Source organism: Canis aureus, chromosome 1, assembly GCF_053574225.1.
Source record: "Canis aureus isolate CA01 chromosome 1, VMU_Caureus_v.1.0, whole genome shotgun sequence".
In the NCBI taxonomy this organism is placed as follows: Eukaryota; Metazoa; Chordata; class Mammalia; order Carnivora; family Canidae; genus Canis; species Canis aureus.
In genome coordinates, this window is record NC_135611.1 from 36395479 (window position 1) to 36413329 (window position 17851).

General features: G+C 36.6%; 1 protein-coding gene across 9 annotated transcripts in view; it reads left to right on the top strand.

The window, feature by feature from the left end:
* UTRN (utrophin) overlaps positions 1-17851 on the top strand; it is a 505421-nt gene that overhangs the window by 168856 nt on the left and 318714 nt on the right. For all 9 annotated transcript variants that reach the window (XM_077895925.1, XM_077895964.1, XM_077895934.1 and 6 more), the window contains 8 exons: positions 2369-2479; positions 3145-3300; positions 7027-7197; positions 9029-9208; positions 13798-13932; positions 15540-15689; positions 16957-17118; positions 17576-17704. In XM_077895925.1, coding sequence (XP_077752051.1) covers positions 2369-2479; positions 3145-3300; positions 7027-7197; positions 9029-9208; positions 13798-13932; positions 15540-15689; positions 16957-17118; positions 17576-17704 — 1194 coding nt within the window. The remainder of the gene's footprint in view (positions 1-2368; positions 2480-3144; positions 3301-7026; positions 7198-9028; positions 9209-13797; positions 13933-15539; positions 15690-16956; positions 17119-17575; positions 17705-17851) is intronic.

The window sequence follows — 17851 nt, forward strand, 5'->3', positions numbered from 1 at the left end:
GAGGGAAAGGCTTGCGGTAAGCACACAATGAGACTGAAAGGGTTTTTGAAGCTGTATTTGGAAGCATTTTCAGAGTGCACAGTTGTCAACAGGGGAGGCTAAAAGGCCAAACAAGTGCATTTTGCTCCCCGTCTTCATTAGAAGAGAGCCCTGTAAATTGGGAAGTATCAGATGATCATTATTGATGGAGTATAAGTGCCTCGATTAGGAGTTAGATAGGAAGACCACCCCAGGGCCTACAGATGCCTAAATCTACATCCCAAGTAAGGTGGGAATTTTACTTTCCGTCTCCTGGCCACATTCTTCTCTTATGAGAAGTTACCAGAAAAATGAAGATGGATGAATGTCCTGATTTGTGGGGAACATTATTTTCTAGAAGTTTAAGATCTGAAGTAAGCTTGATGCCAGTTCCTGGCAGAGCTATAGGTAAATGACAAGCCAGAGATCTTATGTGTGCTTAGGAAAGAAAGTGACAGTTGCTAGGAATCATCATGGACACCACTGAAAAGCCTTGCCCAGACTTCTTTCCTTTAATTACTGTGTTCATGTATTTATTTTTTGGAAGAGGGATACTACATTATTAGATACACAGATTCATAATCTCACATTTCACGTGTGCTCATTTGGTTCATATAATGGGTCCCAAACTCATTTTTGGCAAGTCTTGACTTCTTTGGTAAAGTATTTGAGAAATCATTTCCAATCCTTTAAGAAGGAGGTGGCAAGCTGGTTAGATGTGTTATGTAGATTACCATATTTTGAAAACTAAGCCAAAGCTTTGCAATTAATGAGTGACACAAGTCGTCTTGGTAGAAATGCTTAGGTAGTCACTGTCATTGGCCCTGGTTTTCACCAGGAAAAAAACTAAAAACCCAACAACAACAAAAAAATCAGAAAAAGAACAGCCCACTGTCAGATTTGCAGATAAGAGGAAGCCAGGAGTAAGAGCTGGTTCAAAAGTGATGAGACTAAAAATTTGAATCATTCTGTTGGCTTTTTATTATTATAACTACTATTGTTGACATAACAAGGGAAAACATAATATTTATAAATATCAAGTGTTGAATTTATTCCAGAAGTCATTTAAGTAATATGAGATAAGGGAAATGTAATTTTGAGGTAGTTATGGCAATTTTGGAATTCTGGCTAACCATAAATAATACTGTGACTAATATACCTATAAACAAAGGAAGAAACAAAAACAACCCTACAATAAGAAAAATAAAACTTAAACAGTTTTAGATGGCATTTTATGAGTGTAATAGCCATATGTGAAATAGGTTGTATTGTTACTATTTATTCCAGTGTTATAAGGAGAAGAATTATTGGTTCTGTGTGGTATGTTATAAGGACATTCAAAACATTGGTGTAGTTTCTTGAGCATGTTGATGAGTGTGATGAGTGCCATACCTGGATCTCATGCCTTAGAGACATCCTAGAAGGAATCCGGAATGCTTAGCCAATTGGAGACTAATGGAAGACAACAATGGTTGCTGAAGGTCATTTTTGAGCAGGATTGTAAATGTATCCCCATTCTTAGGGTTGAACAAGAAGCAAAGAATTGACAGGATATAAGGGAACAGATTCAGCTCCATTTAAGGGAAACTCACAAGTGAGACTGACCAGTAACAGAATGGGAGGCGTTGGGAAGAAATGACCATTGCTTTGCTCTAGTACTGGAGATCAAGTTGGATATACCTATTGGTGTTAGTGGCCCAGTTCCAATGTTACTGTCTCTCCTTCTCTCTGCAGTGTTATCTTTCTCACTTGTTTTTGAGCTGCAGCACCATACACAGTTAAGATTGTAGTGGGTGCCTAGTAAATATTGGAGGAAAGGATGAAGCTGAGTGGTAGACTATCCAGGGTTCTTAGGTAACAAGGTGTCCAGCAGCAAAACTAAGAGCAAGCAATCTATTGTATTTATTTATTACTCCAGGATGCTATTAATTTATTCCTGCTTTGAGTAGCTAAGTTTTGGAGAAAGTCTGTTCTAACTTCTGTGAGAAGTTGTAGCTGGTTTGTAGCTGGTTACATCTAGAAAAGCATTTCCTGTAATTTGAATTTTTAATCATTGATATTGCTTGCGTTTAAGCAAAGTAGCTTGGTTCACTGTAGAGCATTTTGAAACTTTGAGAATCATCACCCGACTGTCATCTCTTGAGGATTTGAGTCAGTCATCAAGAAAATCAAATTTGGAAGATTTTTTATTTTCAAATTTGTAAGATTTTTAAAAAAGAAATACAATAAATGAAAATGATGCTATCAAGGTTGTGAAACGTTGCCTTTCTTTCAGTAGGAATAGATCTTGAGATGCAGTAGGTTGAGTGTCACTGAGTAATTTCCCCCTCTCTTATTGTGTTCTACTTAGGCTGATTCAAAAGTCATTGAGAAGTGGATGGATGGTGTGAAAGACTTCATGAAAGAGCAGGCTGTCCAACGAGACGCTGAAGGGCTACAAAGTCAACTTGACCAGTGTTGTGTGAGTTCTGCTGATTTAGGGACGCTGCTGTAATAAATAACATTTCCTTCTTCTTCTTCTTCTTTGTTATTTGCTATTATTAAAATTGCAAGAATATGACATGACAATAAACCGAGATAAAATATCTCTCATCATAAACCCTTTTTTTGGACTTTATAGTTATTAAAAGAATGACTGGTTATTCACATTTTCATTTTTGGCTAGGGTTATAGAATTTTGCATGGAGAGAACAAGAGCAATTTTAATTCATTAGGAGCTGCTATTTCATTTTCCAATGATAATTTTAATGTCATATTACCAATTGTATATTGCTCTTACTATGCCATACAGTGAGACTTAAAGAAAAACATATTTAATGAGTAAAATTGCTGATAATACTGCATGCAATTTATATTTGGTTAAATCATTAGGCTTCTCTAAATTAATTGGGAGTACTATTCCCTGCTGAGAGTCAACTATTTCCAATCTGATTTGGCAGATGGCTATATGAAGCACCCAGGTGAAATGAATTTCTCAGGGCACACTATTTCTTAAGTAGTTAAAGGTCCTGACTCCCAAGCATTCTGTTTTTATAATATTTTCAGGGATGCAAGCAGAGACAAATTAAAATTATGGTACCCACTTATATAGGAATGAACTCAACATGGGCTTGTTTTATATTTCAGGGCTTTGTTAATGAAATAGAAACAGTGGAATCATCTCTGAAAGACATGAAAGAAATAGAGACTAACCTTCGAAGCTATCCAGTTGCTGGAATCAAAACTTGGATGCAGACAAAACTAGTTGACTACCAAACCCAATTGGAGAAATTTAGCAAGGAGGTAAGTTTTTCAACTTTGCTATCTGTGGTTTTTAAGAGGCAGATTGTACCTTCTCTTCAGTGATTGAATTGATTTTATAGCCCATCCAGTTTGAAAAACAGTGGCCTAGAATAACTATAGCATGGATGCCAGGTTGGGGCAAAAAATGGATTTTTCTTTTAATTAAGGGAGGGTACTAATTGTCCAATTTGGCTCCTTGGGGCAAATGAGCTTGACATGTTCAACAAAGAACTAGAAAGGCAGTGAAGCTGGAATAGAATGAAGAGAGCAATTAGCAGGTGGGTAAGGTCTGAGGTCAGAATGTAGGTGGGATAAATTGTATATAGCCTTTGAAACAAAATTTTATTCACACAAAGCAGAGGGTTTTGAGCAAGGAATTGACATTATCATATGAGTAATTTGCTCTAGGAAAGCCAGAATGAAAACAGACTTATTTAAGAGGTTATTGCTGTCTTGGTCCTTTAGACTAGAGAGATAGTAGTGGAGGTGATGAGGAATGTTAGGTTTGGACTATTTTGAAAATAGAGATAGGAGTCTTGTAATGGATTGGACATGTGATCTTGGAAAGGGAATGAATAGTCCAGGACAGCTGAGGGTTTGCTCAGAGTTTCCACTTGAGTTGTACTATTTGCTGAAATGGTGGAGACTCAAGGAGGGGAAACTTTTGTGTGAGAGCAGGTGGAACAGTGATTTCCATACTGGAAGAGTTAAGTGAGATTATGAGGCCTGCAGATGGGGCTCTTCAGGACTGACTGCTGAAAAGAGGAAAGGGTAAGTCCAAAGATGTTGAGAAGTTAGAGTCAGCCAGTAGAGAAATGCCAGGAGGCTGTGAGACCCCAGGGCCAGGTGGAGAAAGCTCTCACTGGTGCCCATCTTGAGGATTGCTGAGGCCAGGGAGAACTGAAAGTCAGGCTTTAGATCTGACAAGATGGAGGCTTTAAATGACCTTGAGAAAAGTAGTTCCAGTGGCATGGGGGGAAGAAAGTCACATTGGAGAGTCTTGAGAAGAGAATGGGAAGTGAACACCTGGGACAACAAGTATAATAACTTTGAGGAATTTCTCTATTCAAGGGAGCAGAGAAATGGGGTGGGTGTGGGGACCTGGGGACCCAAAGAGGTGTTTTTGTAATTTTTAGAAATAAGAGATATTACAGGTTATTTGTATGCCAAAGAGAAGGACCTCACTTAAAAGGAGAAAATAATGACGCAGAAGAGTTTGAGAGAAGATAGTTTCTAGAGGGAAGTCTGCCCTATGTGTATATGTCACATCAGCTTCAGAGTGATGAGGTCCACTCTCTCAGTGAAAGAATTGCTGTTGGATAGTTTCTCCAAAGTAATGGCAAGAAGACAACGAACTATATAGTAGGAATGTGGTGTAGCTCTCTTCTGATTGCTCTGCTTCGCTTAGTGAGGTTACACAAAGCTGACATGAGTGAGGAAAGGGGAGAATGGGAGGAGAGGGTGAAATACAGGAATGTTCCACAGACAGCCCTTAGATGGTCTACATCTCTTCGTGCAATATTTTGTGGTTAATGTTTATGTAGGAAGAATTTATATTTGCATTCTTGAATATTTTGTTTTCATTGTTTTCCTCCAAATTTCATATTTTGAATATGTTCAAACTTAAAAGAAGTTTGAAATAATGGTAGAGGGAGCAGCCATATACCCATTCCTTAGTTTGCCAGTTGTTAATGTTATACCACATTTGCTTTCTCTCTCTCCTTCACTCTCTTCACACACACAAACGCGCGCACGCACTCGCGTTTTTCCTAGATGTACTTTTGACAGGAATTTGAAACTATCATTATGCTTCATCCCTAAATACTTTATCATGAATATTAAATACTAAGTACTTATGTCATGAATAAAGACAGTCTTCTGTCTACTACAATACCATTGCCACATTTAAGAAAATAATTTTATAATATCGTCTATTCTGGCCAAATTCTGATTTCTCTAAGTGTGCTATAATCTGATGGTTTGTGCATGAGTTTATTGATATTTTGGGGAAAGTAAATAAGGAAAATGGTTTGGGAGTATCAGCAAGGAGCAAAGAAAGTGACAGATAGGTAGGTACATACATACATAAAAACATGGATATTTAAGGCAGCCTGGGTGGCTCAGCTGTTTAGCGCCACCTTCAGCCCAGGGTGTGATCCTGGAGACCCCGGATTGAGTCCCACGTGGGACTCCCTGCATGGGTCCTGCTTCTCCCTCTGCCTGTGTCTCTGCCTCTCTTTCTCTCTCTGTGTCTCTCATGAATAAATAAATCTTAAAAAAAAACATGGATATTTAGATCTATGTATCTATCTACATATATACATACATACAGATATGACAACATAGACATAATTATGAATTACCATTAATTCATTGTATGAGAGTAAATATATGGGAAAATTTTAAGTGTCCTCAGCAAGAAGGAAACCATGTGTTGTGTGAGCAATTATCTAAAAGCAGTTCCAGCTGTTGTGTTCCGTTGAGGAATATAAAGGTTGAAGAAGTTTTGGACAAATATAATGCGGCCAAATTTTTATTTTGCTAAGAAAGGATAGACATATAAAGTCAATCACCAAATAAGACAATCTAATCTCATATGTCATATCCATAATATCATGAAACATGGAACATTTTAATGTGAAAAAATATGAGGTATATAATCTCAGGATAATTAATTATGGTTTTTGAGTCTCCCCCCCCCCTGCTTTTTTTGAGTTCATTACAGTGTCTTTATTTGTTTCTGGATCTATGAGAATTATATAATTGACTAGTGTCCAGAAACTACTAGTGAGGAGAGTATTCTGGAGGTGGAACCCAAGGGATCTGTATTTATATATATATTTAAGAACAGCCACTCCACTTAAAGTGCTGATGAGCAGGACTTGGGAACCACGGCTGCAGAGACTGCTGGCAGGAGGCTTCTGGGGCACCGTGCAGCTTCTTTTTGGTCTCTTTCTATTTTTATGTCTGTGATCCTGTTTGGAGAGTGGGAACAAGAAAGCCTCTAAGGATTCACCCTTTCTCTCAGGAGAGCCGTCCTATTCCTGTGCTGGCTTTTGGTTACTATCAGCTTTGCAGCCAAGCAAGCCCTGGCATGGTGACCACAACTCTGAGACTCAATTTGAGTGGGAGGAATAGTGAATAATGAAGCCAGCACTGGGTGATCTCTGTGGGATGGTATCTACTCTCACAGTAGAAGTCCATTTGTGGTTGGAGGGAGAATCAGACAAAACCTTTTTCTAATGTAACTTTTTTGCGTCTGTGTGCAGTACAGAAGTATAGTAGATTATAAAAACTAAAATTTTGTACAGCAGTGTTTTATGGGAGAAAATGGGCATTTCAGTTGCTTCCAGGTTTTTTTTTTTACTATAAACAATGTTAAAGTAAATTTCCTTAAAATATCTGCTTTTTTTTTGCTATAGATTAGATTCCTTCCTTTGAGATTACTCTATCAAAAGTTATGCATTTAAAAATTATAGTAGATATTTCCAGATTAGATAAATATCTGAAATGTGGTACAGAATCCCAGTTATAATTATTGTTTTCATTGTTGCTTATATTCCACATCATCAGCACAAAATGTATAAAGGATTTTATCTGAAACAAGACTCTTAAACAAGACTCTTTGTGGAAAGTTATCACCATGTCCTTAGATATTAGAAACTAGAACTTGACATTTCATGTTTTAGCATTTGCCTATTCGAGTGAATGGCTTTTCCTTTCCAGATTGCTATTCAAAAAAATAGGTTGTCTGAAAGTCAGGAAAAAGCAGTGAACCTGAAGAAAGACTTGGCAGAGATGCAGGAGTGGATGACCCAGGCAGAGGAGGAATATCTGGAGAGGGATTTTGAGTACAAGTCACCAGAAGAACTAGAGAGCGCAGTAGAAGAAATGAAGGTGAGTCTGGGCCAGTGTCAATAGGCTTTATAGCTCCCTTTCTCCCTTAAATATGAATGAATGAATGAATGAATGAATGAGTGAGTGATTGAACCAATCTATCTTCTGTAAAGCACAATATGTACATATAATCTTTCGTAGTTGGATTTCAAATTGGAAAAAATATGGAAAGATAGGTATTATGATCATAGGAGGAAAAGGAAGCCGAGACTCCACTTGTTCAGTTTGGCCCATGACTTGAATCTATGAAGGCCCCTGAGACCATCTCTTCCATTCGAACCTCAGAGAGCCATAGAGAATGACTCAAAAATTTAGTTTTATCATTTATATTCAGTGTTTTGCAACCATCAGCGCTGTTTCCAGAATTTTTAAAGAAGAGTTGTCTTTTGTTAGGAACAAGGGCAACATCCCAGTTCAGTTATGATTTGTCTTCATTTAATCAAATGTATTCTTCTGTTAATTCATGGGAAACCCATGAATATCAAAATTTTTTTAGAGCAGGTAAGAGTAGCAGTAGGGATATTGTCAAGGGATTTAATAGGAATTGGGTCCACAGGATGGATTTCCTATAAACTTATATCCTTGTGTCAGTAGTCTTGAATGCTTTCTTTTTTTGTATAGTGAAAGAACTGGGCATCATTCCCAAATTTCTGACATTGCTTCAAGTGTCCTTCAGTGTTCATGCCAAAGGAGATAGTGTTTTAAAGGCTCTTTCTTAAAAAAATAAGATTAAGCCACACATTGACTGTTTTTTTTTTTTTACATTGACTGTTTTATGTTGAATTTAACTTGCCTAAAAGTATAATTAAAGCAAAAATCTCTGTGTAGCAATTTAACAAAAGGATTATTATTTCATCAACGCATTATTGAATATGAATCAAGTAAATATGATTAGGGGACTTTTACTGTACTTGTATGTAGTGTTTTCACTGAAACATCTTTTTTTAGGGTAGTTTTTTGGAAAGCTTTTAAAATATTCAATATGAGGTATTTTAAAGGTAGCCTACCATGTTAAAAACCATCTTATTTAATTTATTCTTTTCCCTTATATTATTGACATTGTAGTTTTGTGGTTTCTTAAAGTCACTAGGGATGAGAGCTTGGAGAAATAAGTTTAAAAACCTTGATTGGGCAACATTCTATTTATTTGTTTTTATTCTTCCAAACCATTATGATTTTAAAAACCACTCTACTTAATTACTATACCACAACCAGGGGAAATTTAAAACCATTAAGTAGTGAAGAAAGCTGAAAGTAAAAGGGAAAAACGGTTTTGGACTGATTTTCCTGAAAATGAGACTTCATGCCTAGCACAGAGGGAGAGTCAAGAAAGAGGCTATTTCTAGATTAGATTTTCCTAGTATAACTTCATCATCTTAGAAATGCTATTAGTTATCAGAACCATAGCTACACCCATGTTCCAGGAGAAAAAAGATATGTTTAAATTACTTAAATTACTTTTAAATGACACCTCTACTCCATTTCAGTTTTTGTGAGAATTTATTAAAGTTTAATATGCTTAGACCTCTCCTGTTTAATTAAAATTACCTCACTTATATTCTTATCATGAGCCTAGATTTTGAAAATACTTCATGTCCGTTACGGAGGGGTGACTTAGGTGTTCACATTGCTTGTTATTAAATGTAAACGTTATGGTTAGCATTCTTATTTGAAAGGTACTCTCTGTAGTGATTATCTAAACACTGTCCCATTTCGGTAGTTAGAATCTTGTTGGCATTTTAATTTTGGTTTAATTATCTTTTTAAAAAAAGAAAGACATTGGTTACTGAGAAAGGGAGACAGTTTTCAAGTTCATCCTTTCTTGGAACAGAGGGCAAAAGAGGACGTGTTGCAGAAGGAGGTGAGAGTGAAGATTCTCAAAGACAACATCATGTTACTAGCTGCAAAGGCGCCCTCTGGTGGCCAGGAATTGACGTCTGAGCTGAATGTTGTGCTGGAGAATTACCAACTTCTGTGTAACAGAATTCGAGGAAAGTGCCACACGCTAGAGGTATGTTATTTTATTAGTGACATATTTCTGAGACCCAACTCTGTAAAGTATTGATCATTTCCATATCTTGGAAAAAACTCGATTTTTCTTTTCTGGGATGAGATCATAAGGGAAAAGTCGTTCTTGGATAACAGGTGTATAAAAAGAAACTGGGATAAAAAAATTGGAAACCAAGATCCGCCTTCAATTAGTAGAAGGTTCTTGGGACAGCTGTTTTGTATCTTTAGAATTTACTTTTTTTATATGCGACGTCAAGATTTTCATATTTCAGATGATCTGTAGGATCCGTTCCAATTCTAAAATACTAGAACAATGTAATGTGAGCCTCTCCTTCGTTTTGTTTTGCCTGGTTAGTACATGGAGGTGAATTGAGGTTCTTTTATTATGATTGGTGTCTGAAATTAGAGAATCACCTGACAGAAGAAAGAACAACTTGCATGTGTTGGTATTTTCCTGGACCATTTTCTCTCTCCTAGGCTGTTGGTTGAAGATGTAGATGTGATTCTAGGAGTTTTTTTTTTTTTTTAATTAAGTTTTTACTTGCTTGTTTTGACATTGTTGTGACTTTTGTTGCATCTTACTGAAAAGATTTAAGAAGCATTTCAGTTTATAAACAATATAATTGAAATTCAGTTCAGCCTAAAATGAATGTATTGTGGTAAATCCTAAAATAGTAAACAATCACAGCTGTGATATTTAAATGCATTCAATACTTGCTTGTTCTGAATCTATTTTGTGCTAAGATAAGTATGTATAATTCAGACTGGTTAATGAGAAAGCTGTAAGTCAAAAAAACCTCATTCCTTAATGTTAACATACGGCTGATCTTTGAACAATATGGGTGGGAAGGCGGGTAGGAGCACTGACCACACCTAATGTCTAATGTCACCCAGTCGAAAATCTGTTTATAACTTTTGACTCCCCTAAAACTTAACTACTAACAGCCTACTGTTGACCAGAAGCTTATTGATAACATCAGTGGTCGATTAACACGCATGTTTCTTGTATCATACTGTATTATTACAATAGTAATAATGTAAGGTAAGAAAATGTTAAGAAGATTATAAGAAAGAGAAAATACATTTCTAGTACTGTACTGTAAAAAAAATCCATGTATAGATGTATCCACACAGTTCAAACCTGTGTTGTTGTTCAAAAGTTAGCTGTATTGTCTAACATAAAATACCTGAGGTTACTCAATTGAGAATTTAAAATTTAAAATTCTGTAAACATAATATGTAATATTATGTATGCCTAATCTTGAGACCTAGTGAATGATCTTAGACTTGAATTTTACTGTAGTTTTTTTACCCATATTTTTGTTTTCCTATGTATCTATAGCCAAAATAATGACTCATAATATGTGTAAATAATGAACAAAGTCCCCAAGTTGCCATAAGCTAATAAAAGACCAGTATGTATTCTGTGTCATTTCTTCAAGTTGTGTTTGTGACCCAGAGGTGAAAATTTGAGGATGAGAAATAAAATATGCATGTTGAAAATTTGGAATTGCTTTGAGAATTACCTTGGAATTAATTTGGCAGAATTACTTGGAGAGAAAAGGAAAAATGCCAATAAAAAATGATGAGAAGAGAGATGAAGCTTTGATATCTTTAAAGGGGGAAATGAAAAGATGAAAAAAGAAGTTTAAAAACTGAAATGCTCTTAAATGATGTCCAAGATGACTAAGGAATCTTGGGCAGAAATAGCCCAAATTCCTAAATTAGAGTAAGAATGCTTTTTTTTTTGGCAGTGTCCAACTTTATTTATTACCTTGATTATTTTTGGATTCCTTAAAAATGTTTTTTTACATCATGAAATATTTCAAACTTCTAGGAAAGTACAGATAGCACTACTATCACCTACATAGTCTGTATAACCTACGTATCATCTGTGTAAGTATCCTTCAGATACAGCTTAACATCTTGCCCTATTTTTCCAGATCTTGTTTTCAAAATAAAACAAATTGGCATTACAGGCTGTTTCCTCCTTTTCCATCTCATACCATCTTTCTCAGTCCCTTTCTCGAAGTAATCATTATCCAAGAGTTGGTATATATTCTTCCCATCCATGTTTTTATATACTTAATATATGCACTTATATTTCAGTTTATCAATTGTAATACCAATTGCTAATACGCAAACCTCACCGAAACATACATAGTGGCTTACAAAAATAGCCGTTTATTATTTCTTATGATGCTGTGGGCTGATTTGGCTCAGCTGAGTGACTCTTTTGCTCCATATGGTATAGGACAGCTCACACAGGTAGCTGCATTCTTTTTTTTTTTTTTTAATTTATTTATTTATTTATGATAGTCACAGAGAGAGAGAGAGAGGCAGAGACATAGGCAGAGGGAGAAGCAGGCTCCATGCACCGGGAGCCTGACGTAGGATTCAATCCCGGGTCTCCAGGATCGCGCCCTGGGCCAAAGGCAGGCGCCAAACCGCTGCACCACCCAGGGATCCCCAGGTAGCTGCATTTGTCTGGGCGTTCAGCTGGGGCATTCACGATGGTCTCTCCTGCCGCAGGTCTTTGTCCATACAGGCTCTCTGTTTTATGGCTTCTCTGCAGCAGGGCAGCTGGATTTTAGGAGGGAAAGAGCAGAGGCTGCCAGCCCCCTTAGAGGCTAGGTCTACAGTTTGGTAGAGCATCACCTCCGTAGTATTCTTTTGTTCTAAGCAGGTTGCAAGGCCAGCCCACATCCTAGGGGAGGAGAAAACAATTTCGCCACTTAATGGGAGTAATGGCAAAAATGTGTTGTGGTTATTATTGGTCTGCCATATTTTGCTCTCTGACCATAAATCAGTTACGTTGTTCCCTCATGCAAAATGCACTTAGGCTCTCCCAGGCACGCCCAAGGTCATATCCAGTACAGCATCAAGCTCAAAATCCAGTGTATTGTGATCTGCATCAAGTTCAGATGCAAGTAGCTTCTTGAAGCAGTTTCTTCAGGTGCAGGTGTGTGGGAGAAGTGCCTCTGGATCTGGTGACCCTGACATAAAAAAGATAGGTTAGCTGCACCTTATAGACCCAACATACCGTAGCGGGATGGGCACAAGAAAACCTCAGTGGACACTTCCATTCAAAAAAGCTGGCAGAATAGAAGGCAAATAACAATCACTGGTAATGGTGACTCTGAAATCTAATAATAGTAATTCTGGAATCCAGCTAGGTGCATGTGTGGGGTCAGTGTCCTACTCCAGAGGTAGGGCTGTTAGTGTGATTAGGGACCAGTTTGTTTCTTGGGAGTGCCTCTCTGGAAACCATCCTTTTTTTCTCTGTAGGAAATAAGGTTCTGCTGGCAGCTGAGTAGATCTTGGTCTGCTTTCTGTCTGTAGAAACTTGGAGGACTAGACACCTCTTTTCCCCTGTTAAGTCTTAGCTGGATTGGCAGGTTATAGCAATGATTAAATACACTTCATGGCCTGTTTCTGTATGACTTGTGAACTAAAAGTGGTTTGTATATTTTTTAAAAAGGTGGTTCAAACACCAAAACACATACACAATAAACAAAAAAGAATCTGGGACAGAGGCTGAACATGGCCTCTGAAACCTAAAAGATTTACTGTCTCGCCTTTTATAGAAAAATTTGCTGCCCCCTGACCTGGTAAACACACTCCCTATGAAGTCCTGGAATATGCCTTCTCTTAGTAAATGGATCTGAAAAAGGCTCTGTGCTGAACTCTTTCTCCTAAATTTATCAATCACATAAGCTCATCCTGTATGGGAAGGGGCAGCCTCTCTCATAATTTTGCTTCTAGAAAGTGCAGTATAAATTTATCCCTCTTCCCACAGAACTCCTCTTAGGAATAGGAGATAAATGATTGGGACTAATAGAGTGAGCGTGGTCTAACTCCATTTGGTTGATTGTGATTCTCTTCATATATAGACACATTCATAGGAATTTAGGAAAAAATTGGAGAGAGTATACAGCAAATTGTTATATTGGTAAGCTCTCAGTTGGAATAGGGTAGACGCCAGGGAATTCTAATTTCCTATATAATTATTAAAAAGTGTTGCAGTATTGAGTACATTTTATGTTTCTATTAAAAAAAAACTAATAGTTTTCCCTCTTGTTTTTTTTCTACTAAATATATAGTTTTGTTTTCAGCATTTCAACAGATCCTTGGAGTTTAGTGTACAGAGAGGGGCAACTTGTTTTTCTTTGTCCCCTGATCCCCCACCAACTGGTCTAATTTGATTTGTTGAAGATTCTTACTTTTGTCACTTAAAAAAAAAAGGATTTTATTTATTTATTTGTGTGAGGGAGACAGAAAGCGCAACAGAGAGCACAAGTCAGGAGGAGAGGGAGAAGCAGACTCCTGCTGAGGAGAAGAGCCCGCGTGGGGCTGGATCCCAGGATCCTGGAATCATGACCTGAGCTGAAGGCAGACACTTAATTGTCTGAGCCACCCAGGCACCCCTTGTTTTTTCCACTTATTTGAAATTCCACCATCATCAGTTTGTAAAATTTCAAATATACTTTGAATGAAATTGTTATTGATTAGGGAGACTGTGTAGTACTGGAGCTGCATTGCATCTGAAATGACTTCTTATATAATAGAGCTTTCTTCTTCTCACTTTAGGAAGTATGGTCTTGCTGGATTGAACTGCTTCACTATTTGGATCTTGAGACCACCTGGCTCAACACTTTGGAGGAGCGAATGAAGAGCACTGAGGCCCTGCCTGAGAAGACAGATGCTGTCAATGAAGCCCTGGAGGTGGGCATCTGTGTTGCGCGTGGCGATTCTTTTCATTGCAGTGAGGCCAAATGAGTAATTCAATGAGGAACACGGTGCTTGATGTTGACAAACGCATTTGCTTTCTCCATAGTTTTCAGCGTAACTTCCGTTGCCTGAAGTATTTATACAGTCATGTATGTTTAGATTATTGGTGACCCACTAATAATCTAAATAATCAGCCTTGTGGGTTGGGTTAGCTGTTTGATAATTAGTACATTTTAGACATTAGTACACTTAGTGAGGCACTCTAGTGGTTTTCCAACTTGTTTTTACCATTCCCCAGATAAAACTCTGCCTTCTGTTATTTAGTTTAATTGCTCTCTTGTTTCTTCATAAAGTTATTTTTGCTTGTTCATGGCAACTGCTGTGTTTACAATAGCTCTTGCTCTGTTATCTTTCGATGTGAAGAGATGGGGACAGGTTAGAGTGGTTAGTATTTGACGCCCAGGATTCTGTCCTAGGAGCTTGTGTCCAGGTCTGGGCTTGAGCTCCACGAGGCTAAGAAATGGACCTGCTATCTCATTGTTTCTAAGTTACCAGCACAGCATGTGGCACACGATTAACTTAATACTTGTTTCTTAAATGGATTAAAATGTGAAGAGAGTAGATTTGCTTAAAATAAAAGAGGAGGAAGAGGGTATATTTGCTTTTAAAATAGAAAGGACACAGTGTGGTGACTGAGTGGATCACTGGACTGAAGGTCAGAAACGAGTCCAATGTGATAACTGAAGTCTAAGAGCCAGACACTAAGAGAAAAGATGTCGCTTCTAAAGTAAGATAGAGAAGTTGAGAGAATACGTAAAAGTATGAAACGCTTACTTTAAAACGTATTTTTCTATGAGAACTAAAATATGTGCTTTCTAGAAATATGAAAAATAGAAGTAAAAAGCAAGTAAAACACTTTTAAACATTTTGGTATATTTTTTCATTATTATTATTATTATTATTATTATTATTATTATTATTTTCTATCCATACTGGAAGGCAGTACATTATAGTAATGGAAAAAAGCCTTTAGAGTCATAAAGTTGGAATTGTAGATCTTCTTTTTACTGTGTATTTTTGTATTTATTCTCTGTGAGCTTCAGTTTTCCCATCTGTAATATGGAAATAGTATTTATCCCATCTAGCTAATTAGATTTATGAATATAAAAAGTGTATATATAAAACAGTGCCTAACATTCTGTGTATGTTGTAGAAAAATGAGTACCTGTGTTTAGTGATATAGTCAATAAAAATTTGAGATAATTTTGCTTGTATGTGTTTTTGCTGTGCATCAAACCATAAATTTCTCTATAATATATATATTATATATAATATATAATATAATTAATAATTACTAAAGTTATTTTTATGAAATTCTAGTAACATGTATCATCTTCATTCATAATGAGTTTTCGATTTTAGGTATTTATTAATACCATGATGGATATTTTTGTAAATTAATCATCTACCTCATTTCTGATCCTGTTCTTTAGGTAGATTTCTAGAGAATGGAATTACTTATTTAAAAAAAGTAGACATTTTTAGGATCCTTGATACAGTTTGCCTCAGTAAATGCATATTTTTCCCCTTTCCTTGTCTAGTCTCTGGAATCTGTTTTGCGACATCCAGCAGATAATCGCACCCAGATTCGAGAACTTGGCCAGACTCTGATTGATGGGGGGATTCTTGATGATATAATCAGTGAGAAACTGGAGGCTTTTAATAATCGATACGAAGAACTGAGTCACCTGGTAAGAATTGGGGGATACCAGGGGTGTTGATAGGTCTCACGTTATAGAGCTGACCTCAAGAACTTTTACCGAGGGGACGAGTTGGGGTGTTGAGGACATTGAAATACTGGGGGGGAGGGGGGAGAGTAAACTTAACACTTACAGAGCAAGCAGGAGTTTGATGATTAAAAAACTCTATCTTTGAGATTGTTTCTACTTAAGAACTATGTAATTTCCTTTAAGGATATTGTAGCTGTATATAAGAATAATAACTCATATTATCCTAGTAAATATTAGGGCCACCTGAATTTCATATAAGTTGCTGTTATAAAATGTCATTGTCTCTTAGACACACATCCAGAATGTATCACAACATGCACGTTCATATCAGTAAGTATAGAACAGAGATTATTCTTCATAGGAGGGTTGGATGGATATTACATGTTTTCAAACACATATTAAATAATGATTGATGTTTAAGTCATGAATAGTATCAAACTTACCCCAAAAGTGCAGCACATAGTGGTTCAATACATATGCCAATCTGTAGAATTTGAAACTGTGGGGAAAAAAAAGAGATTTAAATGTTCACTCTACTGATGGGCAATTATGTTATATTTTATATAGTTATTGATAGGCTTATTGTGGACTCCTAAAAATGTCTAAATTGGTAATAAATGACATTTTTATTGTCTCTGTTTAATGTTATATGGGAAAACTTTACTGTTTCCTTTTTTTATTGAGATATAACTGAAATACAACATTTTATTACTTTGAGGTATACAACATAATGATTTGATATTTGTACACATTGTGAAATGATCACCACAGTAGGTTTAGCTAATATCCCTCACCATACATAGTCACAATTTTTTTTTCTTCTAATGAGGACTTTTAAGATCTACTCTCTTAGTACTATCAATTTGTTCTTGTATCTGTGAGCTTGGTTTTCTTTTTGTTTGTTTTAGATTCCACATATAAATGAGATGATATGCTGTTTGCTCTTCTCTGACTCATTTCTCTTAGCATAACGCCCTCAAGGGCATTCTTATTTTGTCATTGTATATACAAAGAAGTAAAAATTAGTAATTCATTGTAAGGTAAATAAGAGACTAGAAGAATCTTGTCACTGTTATCTTTGCTAGTTATTATTTATTTACAGTGTAGGCCAAATATACTGCTTTTACATTCTGTTTCTTTCTTGGTGACCAGAATATATGGGTTTTCTTATATTCAGCTCTTTATATTTGTGCTGAGCAGCTAATGATTTGATTTTTCCCCTGTGTAGGCAGAGAGCAAGCAGATTTCTTTGGAAAAGCAACTCCAGGTCCTACGGGAAACTGACCACATGCTTCAAGTCTTGCAGGAGAGCTTAGGGGAGCTGGACAAGCAGCTTACAACGTACTTGACTGATAGAATAGATGCCTTCCAAGTTCCACAGGAAGCTCAGGTACTGCCATGGATTTTGAGGGCTTTTGAGTTGTAAAAAGAGCATATTTAATTGCTTCCTTACCCACAAGATAACTGGCCCCTCTTGCCATTCCAAACGGAGTCATTGAGAGAAAGATTGACCTCATTTATGGAGCAGCATATGGGTTTTGGAGTTCTTTTGCTTTCTCTGTGAGACCTGACAAATGTTAAAATAGTATTTATGAAGTTGGGAAATTTCCTTCTTTATAAATAAGCAGTGAGCATTAGAAATGACAAACGCAAAGATCTTAATTTTATGTTCACATAGTAGTCCTGCAATACAGGTGGCCCGTATTATTATTAAACTTTTTAGAGCTTAAAAAGTTTACAGTTACAGATGCTAATGTATACTGGTCAACATATTCTTATGTATTGTGTGACTATCTGGAACTTTTAATAAAGAAGACGTTCTCCCCTTTCTAATCTCTTTGTTGTAGAAAATCCAAGCAGAGATCTCTGCCCACGAGTTGACTCTGGAGGAGTTGAGAAGAAACATACGCTCCCAGCCTCCGACTTCCCCAGAAAGCAGGAATGCCAGAGGAGGAAGTCAGATGGATGTGCTACAGGTGAAGAGGGAGAGCAGCTCCTTTTCACTTTTTGATGCATTGGGTGTAAAAAAAAAAAAACAAGAAAAAAAAAAAAAAACGAGAAAAAGCCAATTACTAGTATGCTTTTGCTCTTCTTTATGATGTAAAGAGTGGGATGGAGATAAT